Genomic DNA, 15383 nt, shown 5'->3' on the forward strand with positions numbered 1-15383 from the left:
ATCCGCAAGGGTGATCTGAAGGAAGGAGAGGATGGAGAGCTAGTATTCAAGAATCCACCTCGTTTGAAGCAGGGAGACATAGCATCTCAACGGTTGAGGTCTTTTATACACAATCTTCGACACTAGGGTCCTCAACTTATTCTCTCCAAAGGCACATTCCCCTGCTTATTGTGAGATCCTCTTTACATCTTGCAAGAGAACACGTGTCTCAAATACAAGAGCTTCCTGTATTCTTTTTCTTGAACAAACCTTCCACAACACTCAAGAACCTCAAGCACCTGCTCCCAGAAAAAACCATGCATGTACTAGCCTACTACCAAACCACCCACTCTGTACATCTGCCAGGGCATTCAGGGCCAAGTCTTTTTACATGCCATGCATCCCATATATACACAAGCCCAAAACACCTTTACAAGATTTTGCCTGACAATGCCCTAAATGTATTCTTCTTGCTTGTCTTTCTTTTCTTCTCCTTCCTGCCAACCGTCGACCCTCATTCTGGAAGAACTCGCCATAAAATACTAAATATGGTTATTGCCCATGCACTGCCAACCATCTTCATATGTTTATTAAATATGGAGCACCATGGATTTGCATCCAGAATCAGCTAGACATCAGTCACTTCTCACAATGCATCTACTCCTCATGGGACATGATGCAACAAGTGTGTGCATGTTGGAGCTAGTGGGCCACATGATGGCCTTGTGGATTCAAAGAAGGTATATCATGGAAAGAGTGGTCAGCATGCAAGCCGAAAGACTTTGTCCATTGAGTTGTCTCGTGGTGAGACATTGCATCATTTGGAGAGGTCACATGCATCGGGGTCCCAGATTCATAATGCACATGCCATCGTGCCTCTTGAAACATCTTTGATTGCCCATGAAGCCCATGCAGAGAGGGCTGCCCCGTTGGATAAGGGGAAGAGAAAAAGAGAAGAACATGTACCACATTCCAAGTAGCTCAAGGAGTTCAAGGCAGGAGACAAGTCCGTGAAATTTGATGCCTTTCATGGAGAGTATGATGCCTCTAAGGTGCTAGCTTTTGTGGCACAGTTTGACATTTCTTTTAGTGATGAGGATTTCATTGAGAAGTCCAAAATTCGTCATGCAAGCATGTTCTTGAAAGAGACAACTGCCCATTGGTGGATCACTGAAAAGACCACCAAAGATCCCATTTGCACTTGGAAAGAGTTTAAGGACATATTTTATGCCCAATTTTTGCCTCCTAATGCTGAGTAAACTCTCACCCAAAAGTGGGATAGACTTGAGCAAAAAGACAACGAAAGTGTACAGCAGTTTGTCAATAAGTTTTGGAAAGTGTTGCTTGAGGTAACTCCCTTTATGCAACTCTCCGAGGATGGAAGAGGAAGTTTCGCTCCGGATTGCAACCAGCTTATCGTTCGGGCATTGAATTGCATCCGAAACACTCTCTTTAGCAGCTCATGGCATTTGCTCTTGGTACGGAGCAATTGGTGCTTAAAATTAAGCAAGATCAAGGAGGTTCTAAGGGCAAAGAAAGGGCTGTCCCAAACCTGCAAAAAGGTGGACAACCACCTAAAAAGAGCTTTCATGAAGCCCAAAAGGGTGGTAAAGCTGAAAGAACCCCATCCAAAGACATTGCACCAAAGAAGAACAAGTTTGGCTTGACCCCCGAGCAAAGGGAGCAATATGCCAAAGAGGGGAAATGCTTTTCTTGTGTTAGTAAAGAGCACATGTTTAGGCAATGTTCTACCCTCAAGCAAAAGCATGAAGACAAGCCACCAAAAGCAAATGTGCGTGCCATACCCGATGTGCAGGGTACCACCGAGCATGATGGCAAAGAGAGAGTGGTATGCAAAGCTTGGGAACAAATTAGCCCGCCCTATTTATGTTTGATGATTGTGCAATAGATAATTTCATCTCTACACAGATGGCAGCCGCCTTGGGCATAGAGATTGGGGACATGGGACCCCAAATTGAAGTAGAGGCAGCTTTTGTTGGCAAAGAGGTGCAGGTCACGCCTCTTATTGGAAAGTTGCGCATTCATATACAGGGTTATTTGGATCATGTGCATTTCTTGATTGCCCCACTCAATGGATGTGATGTATTACTTGGCAAGCCTTGGCATCATCGGCTTGAGCCTCTCAAAGAATATAAAACCAACAGGATCACATTTATGCATAGAGGCCGCATGCATGTTATTGATGCGGGCAAGGATGGGGATTCCATCCGAGTTGTATCTCACATCATCCAAATTAATAAGGCAATGAAAAAGAGTCTTTCCGCGTACTTGGTTTTTGTTCGTGACAAAATTGAACAAAGTAATGTGAATGTGGATGTATTGACTCAAGATAGGCTGAATTTTCTTAATGTATAAAGATTGTTTTGCCGATGCATTGCCAGGAGAACTACCACTTGAGAGGCCTGAGGATCATCGAACAGATCTTGTGCCAGGTAGTTCCCCACCTAACAAACCCGCATATCGTGTGAGTGCTGCACAACAAGAGGAGATTATGAAGCAGGTTAATGAGCTCTTAGAAAAGGGTTTGGTTCAGCCAAGCTTCTCACCCTTTTGTTCTCCTGTACTCCTTGTGCAAAAGAAGAATGGATCTTTCCGCATGTGCGTGGATTATCGAGCTCTAAAGAAGCTCACCATCAAGAACAAGTTCCCAATCCCACGCATAGATGACATCTTGGATAAGCTTGATGGTTCGGCTTGTTTCAGTCGTATAGATTTGAAGAGTGGTTACCACCAGACTCATGTGGTACCCCAAGATGTCTATAAGACTGCATGCAGAACAGCTTTTGGATTGTATGAATTCTTGGTAATGCCTTTTGGCCTTACCAATGCTCCGGCAACATTTAACCGTATAATGGTGTCATGTACACAGTGTGTATCTATCGTGTGCTTCACGCACGCAAGACTAGCTTCGAGGTTTGGGGAAGCTTGGAGCTAGGCAGGCTGATTGGCGAGCTGAGTTAGGGATAGACTAACGGACGGGCACCCAAGTATGGACGGGCGGGTGTCCAAGTGTGGATGACCGGCCAAGAGCCTATAAAAGGGTGGCCAAGGTTAGTCATTAGTCATATAGAGTCTCGCGTGATTCGTGAGAGCTCTATGGTCTGGAGCCTGGATCTAGTGCAGACGTGCACCTGCTTTACGCAGCCGAGGCCGGCAGCAGTCTCGAGGCCCGCGAGGGTAGCTTTGTGGCGGTATGGAACGTCGGGAGGTAGAGATTGGTCGGTACGTCAACCTAGTTAGCTCAGGACGTGGCTCGGTGGGGACAGCCAAGTCTGTGGGTGTCATGGCCCTGTGAAAATGGAATAGCACAAGTGTGGGCATGGTGGTGGTTGAGCAAAAATATTAAAATATTCGCATTTGGGGTGCGCGGACAAATGAGAATGATGTGTGGGCGCTTCAGATGTGAAAGGAGACAAAAACATTAATGTTTTTAATGTTTTATTGAAGGTTGCCCCTAGGCCTTAGTGGCCCCTAGGGAACTTTAATTATTATTAAAGTTGGGGCCCTAGGATAAGTTTGGAGAGGGGGGCAACTCCACTTTTGGAGTGCATGCCTCTCTCACTTCACTCTCTCTCTAGCTTTTGGGAGTCGTGCAAGAAAGAAGCGTGGAGAAGAAACGTGGGACAATCGGCTATTGCAGAGAAGTTTGATTACTGCTGTGTGAGAAGAAAACAGGCCGTACAGATATGTACGACTGCAGGTACAGGCAGCGCTGACAGGAATCCATACTGTGGGTGCTAGCGGCGACTGTTGCAAGTGGCTTCTGCTGTAGTTTTCAGGCAGCGCAGGCTGGTACAATTGCAAGTACAGTCTTGTACGACTGCTGGTACAGTGTACGGACAGGTCTGGAGCAGGCGGCGCTAGACAGTACGAGTGTAGGTTGCGTTGACAGGTGCAGTCAGTAGGCGGCTGTTGTTAGGTACTGACAGACACGTGGGAACTGTACGGACAGGTACAGTAGTGCTCTACTGACCTGTACGGACTAGTACAGTGCAGATTTTCTGGTCTGTACAGACAGGTACATTACTGAGGTGGATGCAGGAAGGAAGGTACAGACAGGTACACTCACGCGTGTGAAGCAGAGTTGTTGAAACAAGTGTGCAAGTACAGATTGGTACAATCACTTCCTCCGGTGCAGATCCACGAGCTGATTTTGGTAAGCTCTGAATTTGTTCATCTTTCTCTCTTTCCATTGGCTTATGTCTGTTGCAGATTTGAGCTATCTGGCCCCTTGTGAGAGGAGGGGTATGGCAGATTGAAAAGGGTGGAGACAGAGATTGAACAGTGAATGTATGTTTGTGCTGAGTTGTTGAATCATGTGCATGAGATATGCCAGATGTATGCTCAAGGCTGTTCTGCTAAATGGTCTTGGCTGATCAGAGGGAGGCATAGAGTGTTGCTTTGAGACACAGATCTGTGTGTGTGAATCCTCTGTGCTAAGAGGTATTGTGGGCTGCCAGATTGGACATATAGGTGTATTCTCTTGGCTGGTTTTGTTGTACTCAGCCTTACATATTTTTGAAATTGAATAAAGAAATACCGCAAGGGGCGCCAAGCTTTGGGGCCAACAGGTGTCGTTCTATTTTCAGATTTGGGGCACTCTAGCTCCAATCACATTTGTTTTTATATCTAGACTACAAGTGGAAGGGTGACTGCTAGTCTACCGCACTTTGGTTTCTACCAGAGGCCTTTTTCAAGGTTCCGTTGCCGGGACCAATCATCAACTTTCTTAAGGGGGTGAGCTCGTGGTTGCCTCGAGGAAAGTCATCGCTGAAAAATTCAGCAGCATGTCTGATACAGAGGATGAGTACTTTTATCATGAAGAGGAAGAGCCAGAGACCTCTCCTGAGAGAAATGCATCTGAGGATATTTTTGCAGGAGATCAGGCTGCAGATGATGAGCATTATGAGGATGTAACACAGCCAGAAGATGTACTTGGTAAAGAGGATGATGATGCTCGGTTTAAAGATCGTTTGGCTAGTGTTATGGATGTATTTATGCAGCTCACACAAAGTGAGAAGTTTGCTGAATTTATGAGATCCCGTACAGAGCCCGAAAAGAAGAAGAAGAAGGTGCGTTCTAAGAACCTTCCTCAGGGTCATAGTGGTGAATTTGGATATAACAGTAGTAAGCATACGAGTACAGGTTTCAGTCCTTTCATGCTTATGTATGGTTTTCAACCTCGATCACCTATTATAGTGGGATTCTCAGGACTTCAGCATGATGCAGCACGTAATTTTTTGCAAGATATACAAGAAATGTTACAAGTTGCGAAGGAATCTATTAGAAGTGCTTAAAACCGAGACAGCTTTTATTCTAATAGACATCGTTCACCCAGAGAGTTCTCTGAAGGAACGATGGTATATTTGCGAGTTTTGAAAGATTTCGAGACTTTACGGACAGATTGATCTCCGAAATTATCCCCTCGATATTGTGGACCATTTCGTATTACACGATGGATTGATTCAGTCGCATATGAATTGGATTTGCCCTCTCATGTGAAAGTTCATCCTGTATTTCATGTCAGTAGACTTAAGGAAGTATTGGGTGGAACTGACCAGTTAGTTACTCCTCAAGAAATCATAGATGTCGAGGACATGATATTTGTTCCACAGGAACGTGAAAAGATTCTTGGATTTCGTGAAAGAAGATTGCGTAATACGCTTATCACGGAATACAAGATCAAGTGGAAGGATCATGTTGAGGAGGACACTACATGGGAGACATTGACTACTCTTCAGAGAGATTATCCTGGCTTTTTAGTGAGCTCAGGAGTGAGCTCTTAGAGGAAGGGGAGTATGTCATGTGCACAGTGTGTATCTACCGTGTGCTACACGCACACAAGACTAGCTTCGAGGTTTGGGGAAGCTTGGAGCTAGGCAGGCTGATTAGCAAGCTGAGTTAGGGATAGACTAACGGGCAGGCATCCAAGTATGGACGGGCGGGCGCCCAAGTGTGGACGCCCGATGACCGGCCAAGAGCTTGAAAAAGGGTGGCCAAGGTTAGTCATTAGTTCATAGAGTCTCGCGTGTCTTTGTGAGAGCTCTATAGTCTGGAGCCTGGATCTAGTGCAGTTGTGCACCTACTTTATGCAGCCGAGGCCGACAGCAGTCTCGAGGCTCGCGAGGGTAGCTTCGTGGCGGTATGGGACGTCACGAGGTAGAGATTGGTCGGTACGTCCATCTAGTTAGCTCAGCTCATGGCTCGGTGGGGATAGCCAAGACTTGTGGGCTTGCCCACGACTGTCAAGGTTGGGAGGTGAGTCAGGCTTGTACCCCCTTCACGTTTGTTTTGTTTGTTTGCAGGTTTCGAGTCTTGTACCAAGAGCGTTCTACGAGGTGATCCTATGTGGATTTGACACATTATCGCTTGGGCCACAGAGGCTGAGGTGGTCAGGGCTTATGAGGAGGGTGGGGGAGGGCTAGCCCTTCAACTCTCTCACCACCGCATTTCGGCAATACTAGTCACAGCTACAGCTATAGACCACTGGCGAGACTAGGTTCATGCTAGAGATGGGAGATTTGCAGTAGCATTGCAACCTAGCATATTTTCGAGCTAGATGTAGCGAGGCCATTGAGGGTACCCACACTCCGCCTACTGAGTCCACAGGAGCATTTGGCTCGGTATCATTCATTCATACCCTCTGCGGTCAGTGGTTGGTGGAAGCTACAGGGAGGTTCTGACTGCATGCAGAAGCGGTAGGAAGCTTTCTTGGGACTGTGGAGGCCCGGCCCCTTTCTCACAGATCAATGCGGTGACCCCACTTGGCATTACAGACCACCTATGTGGTTGTTCCCCCCCCCCATCCCATGAGATAGCCTCTCCTCATAGAGTGGCCAGCCAAAGGAGAAGTGTCTCTTCCCTTATGATCATTTGATTCCCGTCCCATACATGAGGCGAGTTTGTATCTAGCCCTACGGGGTTGTATATAGCCCATTGTGGCTTTTTTTTTTTCTCATTAATTATTAGAAGGATCTTTTTCCCGGGAAAAAAAAAAGTCAAACACTCGGATACATACGTGTCAATATCCTTTCTCATGCTAGGCCAATAGAAGTACCGTTCCAATGCCTACGTAGTAGAAGAAATACCTCTATGCCCTGCATAAGGTGGTGTATGTGACTCTTCAATCACTTTTTGCCTCAAATCCTTTGTTACGCATAACCTTGTATCCATCATCAAATATCCCTCTTTCAAGGAATATGGATTAACTGTCTGACCATCCTCTAGCTTTTGCATAATCCACGGAAGTCCTCATCATGCTCACAGTGATATCTCATGGAATCCAATTCGCTATGATAGGCAATGGTCATTGAATGTACCTGTGGTCTCCTAGATAGAGCATCTGCAACCACATTCTTCTTTCTCGGTGTATGGATAATCTGGGAATGAAATATGGACAAAAAGTTTGTCCATCTCATATACTTCTCGGAAAGCTTAGTTTGGGTCAGAAAATATCTCAAACTTTGATGATCCGCCTTCACCATGAAATCATACCAAGCAAATAATGCTTCCATGAAGTAAGAGCATGAATCACGGCTAGAAGTTCTTTCTCATAAACTTGCAAGTGTTTCTTGGCATGTTGCAACGTTCGGCTCTCAAAGGCAACCGCATGCCCTTCTTGTTGCAAAATTGCACTTATACAATCCCCACTTGCATCACATGCCACCACAAAAGGTTTCACTAGGTCTGGAATGACCAATACCGGTCCACTAGTAAGCTTCTTCTTCAATAATTGAAGGCTTATCTCTGACGCTCACCTCATTTGAACACTACCTTCTTCTTGGTTAGATCATGCAATGGAGCAGCAATGGTGGCAAAGTTTCTAATGAACCTCTTGTAATAGGAGCATAACCCCAAGAAATTGTGCACCTCATGTACGGATTTCAATTTTGCCCAATTCTTGATGGCCTCAAGCATTGTTGGATCCATCCGCACTCCTTCCTTAGACACTATATGCCCAAGGTAATGTATTTCTTCTAAGAAAAACTCACTCTTCTTTCCATTGATGAACAACTTGTGCTCCTGCAACTCTTGAAATACCTTGGCTAAATGCTTTGTGTTCCTCTTCGGTCTTGGAAAACACAATGATGTCATCAAAGAAAGTGCCTGCATACTTTCGATGTGGTCTAAAGATCTGATTAGAGATGCGTGCACGTGCATTATGCAATGGATATCTGTCATGTTCCTAGAACCTTTAAATAGCGAGTCTTCTTGAGCATGGAATTGGCTTAGTGGGAAGCCTAAACTGGGATCCCTGATAGTAGTGGGTTCCACATCTTGGCCACACTACGGGTGACGCAAGGCCTAGCCTCCCATAGGTGACGCGAGTCGTGGCCTCGGTATGAGCGACACAAAGCACCTTGGCCTCCCGTAGGTAACAAGAGTCCTAGCCTCAGTATGAGTGACACGAAGCTCCTTGGCCTCCCGTACATTAGCAAATGGTGACAGAGAGTGATACACCAGACCCATGGGTACCCAGTAGGCTCGCTGGACAGCACTGGAGTGGGTCAAGGTGGTCGGCCAGGCTGCGGGCAGCGATTAGAGCAGTCGCGGGCAGCCCTCTGGAAGAGTCATGCAGGCCAAATCAGAAGCACCTATGTGATGGGCAGGTTGGGCAATTGACCATGCATGGGAGAAGAGGTCTTTTGCTGGTTGTGGGTCCTCTTCTACAGGTCGACAGCCCGTACACTTAACTGACTGACTGGAGCCTATATAAGCATACGTGGCATAATCAGTTCCCCATCCCACATCCACCAAGAGGTTGCAGTCTTACAGAGTGTTTCTCTATTGGAGCTGGTCTAGGGTTGATCTGAGGATGATTTTCAGTAGTGTCTAGGCTGAGATAGTAAGGGTCTGTTTCACTTGGTATCAGAGCGAGTGGAGGGCTTCATGCATTGGATTCTTATTCTCATGTATGTGTTGTTTTTATGTTGCAAGATGATTGTTTGATTTATGCATGGAGATGGGTGCTTCTCTTTGGTTTTCCACCAACCACTCTTATTGTCGGAAAGAAGGTACCAAAAAAAAAGCGAACCAAATGGGAGTTGGAATGTGGCCGAGAAAGTCATCTCCACTATTCGGTCTTATGGTTGTGTTGGGGTGATGGATTGTACTATAAGATATTGTTGGCGCCTAGAAGGGATGCATTGCTGGTTGAGAGGATTGGGGGAAGGCTAACATCTCTGTATGAAGGTTTCACTAGGTCTACGAGACACACTGCTTCCCCGTCGCATGGTCAAGTGACAGCTATTTGGCCAGATGCACACTGCATATGGCTTTTTTTGTCAAAAATAATTGTGAATGGCAATGGCCTATTTGTGGTGGGCAGGTGTTTGAAAACGAGCTTCAAATTGGGGTGTATGTGTATATCAAATTGGTGCTACCTTGATGGGTTTTTTAATGGACTTTACGAGTGCTGTGCTAGATAGTGCTGATTTCAGTGGGCAAGGTAGGTATTTATTTATTTGTTACACCTTGTCAATGGGGTGTTTTTTTAATGGAAACATGATTTTCTGTCCATTCCTGAGAGGCGCTAGAGTAGGCACAAACTCCTCCAAGGCTTCAATAATTGACAATTGATTGAAACCGGCCTTCAGAAATCTAATGGGCGGTGAAACAAACACTCGCACACACAACACTTCATCACCCATGGGAACCTGGAAAAGGAAACAAACAGGGGGAGCTAGAGTGCTCTTGCAAACAGTACAAGGACACCAATTGGCCCCAAAACGCAGTGGCGCCTCTTGCGGTATTTCTTTACTTGAACAAAATTTGAGTACAAAGTATAATTCGTAGAATCCTTTCCCAATATGATCCCTCGAAACTTTCACCCAGGACTTCCAAATAAGAACTCTCGTTATTACAGCAAAGCATTCCATAGAGAAGGCACACCTATACAACACCTCCCTGCTTGAAAAGGTCTTCTCCATCATGGATCCCACAAACCCTTTCCCAAACAGCAGTAGGGCTATACGAAACCAAATGTCCTCCCCTATAGTCACAACTTGCATGTACCCTAGAGAAAATTGCAACTTGTTCCCATGAATCTAGAGACATGCTTTCCACATGAAACCAAGGACCTGTATCCGATAAACCAAAGACATGTATCCCATAAACCATAGGCCTGTTTCCCCGATACCAAAGTCGTGTTTCCTCTCGAAAACCCAATGTCTTGTTTCCATGACAAATATACCATCATATGCACCATCCAATCATGGTGCCAAAAACCAAGGTTGTTTTCCATAGCACCAAGTGAGAGAAAAATAGAGAACTTGTAAGCAAATCCCTGAACACATATAAGTTCATCACGAAGAGAAATCACACCATCTCTCCCATGAACATCGTCCTGTGTATCTGTAGCTTGTTCTCCTGTTTCAGAGTCTCTCATACTTCCATGGCACATGGAAGAGAAAACACGCAAGGCCCTTAAGATGAGAGAGAGAGGTTATACAGTGGTCGGCTGTCTCTATCCAACAGCGTCTCCCCCCCTGTTTCGCCTGCAATCTGCCCGACTGGCTGCAACTGTCTGACGCCCGTTGTTGGCTGCCTGCCTGGCTGCCCGTTGTTGGCTGCCCGACTGGTCGCCAGTTGCTGGCTGTAGCCCAGCCGCCTGGTGCCCCTTTGCTGGCTGCAGCCCGCCTGGCTGTAGCCCATGCGCAGCAGCACCCTGGTCTTCCACACATGCGCGCAACAGCGCCGACTCCATACGGCGACCTGCCCAACGATGACCACCAACCGGCACTCGCCGTTGACCACACGGCGACCACCCTTCACCTTATAAAGATGCAATTCGCTTTTCTCAAAAACGCCAAAAGCAGATAGCAAAAACGCATGCCTTAAATATATTATTATTATTTTTATCATCAAAGGTTTAAAACCTTATAACCTTTAAAATCTTTTTTGTCCCCTTTCACACTTGGGCTGGCCACATACATGAGTTTCCTTTTCATATCCAACTGATGCCTGTTCACACTGTCCATCCCGTGACCGTCCCCACCTGCTTGTTGTCCAGAGGGAAAAAACACAGGGTCGTAACAATTGACAGTATGCTTGGTTGGTTGTGTGATTGCGCTTCTTGTGGCCTATCTAGTCGCCGATCACCCAAGGCTTTGGATCGGTTTCCCCCAGTGGGCAGGACCATGCACTTGATCCTGCTAGACGCACCTGCGTCCTTCTACTTCCCCCGCAAATCAAAGAGTTTCTTCTCTCTTTTTTTTTGTTATTTTGAAATTTGTTGACGTGCTGGAAGTCTCCATTTTGGATTTTAGTGCACGCTTTTTTGGCAAGGGAGGAAAGATGCTTTATTAGATATTTCACTTAATGATCATATTAAGCAGCCAGTTTGAGATGGAGCGGGGTAACTCGGTAGTGGGTATGAGACAGTGCGCGGTCTCAAGTTGATTTTATGGCTATGGAATTTTTCTAGGTCACACTTACACTTTGAGTATGTGTAGTGATGCATAGATCAGATTCCTTACTCTGTTTTTGTATTGTAATAATTGTTATCAACTGTAGCAAGCATATTCTTAGCATAAACCGTGCATGTTCTGCAACATTTCTTTCACTTGACCTTTTTTCTGGGAGAGGAGGAAAAGTTTCCCTTAGTATGGCTAGGCTTAAAATGTTAAGTAAGAGGTTTAGTTTCTTTGAAGCTTATGTTAAGGACTTGGGGGGAATATCAACACGTGGTTTCGGAGAACAAATTGGTAGATCGTAAAAGTGCTTCAAACTTTGTTAAAACGTACAATGATACATGAACCAATGTTTTATGAATGAGGAACATGTTTAATAAAAGGAGCAAGAGCGTGGGCCTTGACACGAAAGATGACTTATTTGTAGAGACTACGAAGCAGCCACAGAAGCACAGCTGAATAACCCATGCTTTAGGTGCCATCCTCGTGGTCACATGCTAAGGAATTCTTGATGCCACTACCTTTCAAGAGTGACGAGTATCACCTTGTCGGAGGTCATAGTTTCGGAACCTGAACCTTCTGAGAGTATCACCTTGTTGGAGGTCATAGTTTCAGAACCTGAACCTTCTGAGACACATTAGTTGCTACACTAATGTGGCGTTGATTTGGGATCACGTTGATGTATCGTTTGACAAAATGGAAGTTTATTTACATGTAGCGTACACTCTTTGATTATTATCTTTATTGGATATCTATATTGTTTATGTTTGCTGTATTACATCCATGCTTTGCATGTGGTTACTGTGTATTGAATTTGTTATCAAAACAGTTTTGTTGGTTGCATCCTGTGAATATAAGTTCACTGAAGTCCGAAAAATAATTTAGTGTTGAATGTGAATTTTTTGGACAGCAAGTATACTTGAGTTTAAATGCTCTTCAGTCGGTCCCAGATGGGTCCAACCTTTCATGAAGGGATGTGGATACTTTAAATGCTCTTAAGTTGGTTCCAGATGGGCATGGACTTCATGAATGGATGTGGATGGGTGGATACATGTATGGAAGAGAAATCATTCCACGAGTATTGCAAGCGGTGATTTCAACGCACTCCGCCATGGACTATCCTAGCCCTACCATATGTGCATTCAGAGGAGGGGAGAGTTAGTTTGCTGGAGAAATTTTGGAACTTTTTAAATATTGAACTATATGATGATGTCTTCTCTAGTTTAGGGTGATTGTAGGAAGGAGCTCTTTTTTGGAGCACAATTGGTTTAGAAGTACCTAAAGTGGGTGAGTTTCAAGGAAGAAGAGATTGTGAGACGTCGTCCTATATATCCGTGGATGGGGTATATTAAGCAAGTCTATTTGGGACAAGCCAATCCTTGATCATATTCTTGGAAGCATTTTATCATCATGGCATTCATGTTGCATTTAGTGGATGCTGGTAACTATGCTATTGATGATACTGTGTCTTTCGTGCAACATTCTATAGCTTTTGTGAGGCAAAAGCTGTTTGTTGAAAAAGGTTTGTTGTTACCATCTTTGTGGATACTTTCTATGGTGTGAGGACATAAAAAGCTGATTATAGAAAAAGGTTTGTTGCTACCATCTTTCAGGAGAAACTTTCTATGGTGTGAGGAGATAGTTCCTCACTTCTGTGCTTTTGCACTTCTTCTAATCTTTGAGATGGAATGGTGTGCTGATCAAAGTTGTTGCAGACATCAATCTTTAATTACGTTGTAGGAATTAATCTAAGAGTAAGGCTGTGGATGCCTCAAGAAAGTTTGGCTTTGTGCTTTGTGATGTGTTTCACATAAACTCCCTTTGGTCTTTATCACTCCCTTAAAGGCCTTTGTGTGGATGACCAGTCTACTGGTGATATGTGGCTTTGGATCTAAGAGGCAGCCCTAATTAGGTTAGATGACTCGTTCTTTTGGAGGAGAGGAGAAATATTAGTTTTCCTTTTTCATTGTGCTAGACTTAGTGTTAGATGTGCAAGTGAAGATACATGTGGCTGGTATCTCAGATGGAGCTTGATGTCTTTGAGGCGAATGCTCGGGAGTCGCACTTCTTCATCTTCTTCCACCTCAGCTTCGTCACCAAGAGGGGGATCTACAAGTTCATCCATATGGACAACTCTGACCAATGCACCTCAGCTCTATCGTCGCTCTGAGGGGGATTTTACATGGGATGGCCTCATGGAATGTCCGTGGTCTGGTTGGTGCCTATATAGCATTTGACACAAGATGGTATTGTAGGAGGAACTTTAGACAGCTCTCATTGGGGTATCTTGATGCTCTCATGATTCAAGAGCCTACTTCTTCTTTTAGTTTTCAAGGGAACGAGGGAAGAGTTTGCATCTCTGTTAGCAACTAGCTCCTTAGCTAGGTGGTGGATTGCATATCTAGGTAGAGCCTAGTGGTGGGTGTTGCTTTCTCTAGGGAGTCTCCTAAACATTTAGGCCCCAAATGGAACGCGATATGAAACTGACTTTTGGATACAAGTGCACTAGGATCTTTCATGTGCGTATAATGTTGATGCATTGGGGGGGGGGGGGGGGGGGGGGGGGGGGGGGGGGGACTTCAACATGATTGAGGCCCTCGAGGACCAAAGTGGTGGCAATACTATCACCATAATGGTTTGTCTTGAGGGAGTCATGTGGGAGAAATTTTTTCTTGGCACTTGCCAGACTTTAGCCAACCACCCTTGGCCTTGTTTATTATGGGATGATAGTCTCACTCATGAGGCAAGACTTGACCATGTAGGGATGTAGTTCACCCATGCACTCGGGTAGGCACGCCCTTGCCCTCATGGTGCAAGCATGGCCTTGTTCCCGCAAGAGTTGCCTCTCCCTCACCCCAAAAGGGGGCTCGTCGGGCAAACAATGAAGTGATGGTCGGGAAAATAGTGAGAACAGCCGAAATGGCAAGAATGGGGAAAACAGTGAGAATGGGGATGTCGAGGCGATGAGGCCGGGTCAATGAAGTCAAATTTGTGTGGAAGGCTTGGATATGGATCGAGCCGTTCCGATGGGCCGAGGAGGAGGCCGGGCTAGATTGGTTGATGGAAGGGATGTGTCGAGGTGAGCTGGGTTGAGATGTGAGGCCAAGCTGGTAAGAGGGAAAGCTTGATGTGGGAACCATTCATGGAGCCATGGGGCTAGAAATTGGAAAGCTGTGGGAAACTCTGATATGGTGAGGCATCAATGACAAGCGAGTTTGGTTTTGAAGGCAAAAAGGTGGAAACGGCAGTGGCAAGCTCAGAGTCAATAAATCTAGTGGAAGGGCCAAGGTGGATGGTTTGTGGAAGTGAATGCAAGTGGATGCCACGAAGAGGAAGAGGTTGTTTGGGCGAATGCTGCTATGTGCAAGAAATGCTTTCATGAGCATGTTGGCATGGACGTCATAGAACCCAAAGCCGCTTTCAAGATGCAGTTTGAGAGGTGAAAAGAAACAACCCGGGAAGAAATGACCCATGCAAAACAAATTCCAAACAGCAGGTTTATGCAACAAGTAAATGTCAACAATAGGGGACTGGCGGAAGAACCGTGGGAGGTGACCGCACAATAGGCTGCAAGAGGCGACATTGGAATTTGGGATTCAAGGTAGAGATGAAGATCAAAAGGAAGGCTATGCAAGCAGCTTCAAGTGGCCTGTGCATCGCTCATGCTAAGAAACTGCGCAAGGGAATGAGATGGTAGCAAGGGGCATGGTCCTCCTCACAGGATTGAAGGCAAAGGAAAAGATTAAGAGCCATTGAAGCCGTGACATCAAATGGGATTTAGGTGGAGCGAAACCCACCAAGAGAAACCACATCTACTAAGGCCGCCAGAGGTCTTGTGGCCCTTGAGTCACAGGAGGCAAACAAGGTCTTGAGTCACAGGAGAGAAAACAAGGTCTTGGGTAAAACAGGGGTCTTGGGTCTTGGGGGTCGACCTTAAACGCCCGCCACCAAGACCCCTGTTTTGGATCTTGG

At 45.6% G+C, this 15383-nt stretch overlaps 1 protein-coding gene across 5 annotated transcripts in view; it reads left to right on the forward strand.

Moving 5' to 3' along the window:
* LOC147602734 (uncharacterized) overlaps positions 1 to 12764 on the forward strand; it is a 33302-nt gene extending 20538 nt beyond the window's left edge. For 2 of the 5 annotated variants that reach the window (XM_086797700.1, XM_086797701.1), the window contains exon 2: positions 8938 to 9108. In XM_086797700.1, coding sequence (XP_086653826.1) covers positions 8938 to 8949 — 12 coding nt within the window. In that variant the 3' untranslated portion in view covers positions 8950 to 9108. Of the gene's footprint in view, positions 1 to 8937; positions 9109 to 11838; positions 11890 to 12321 lie in introns of those variants that run through there. The other 3 variants (XM_086797697.1, XM_086797695.1, XM_086797699.1) reach the window with 3 other exon arrangements.
* Positions 12765 to 15383: the final 2619 nt, after the last annotated feature.

The sequence above is a fragment of the Cibotium barometz genome, chromosome 66 (genome assembly GCF_041138505.1).
Source record: "Cibotium barometz isolate CiBa-2024 chromosome 66, ASM4113850v1, whole genome shotgun sequence".
Taxonomy (NCBI): Eukaryota; Viridiplantae; Streptophyta; class Polypodiopsida; order Cyatheales; family Cibotiaceae; genus Cibotium; species Cibotium barometz.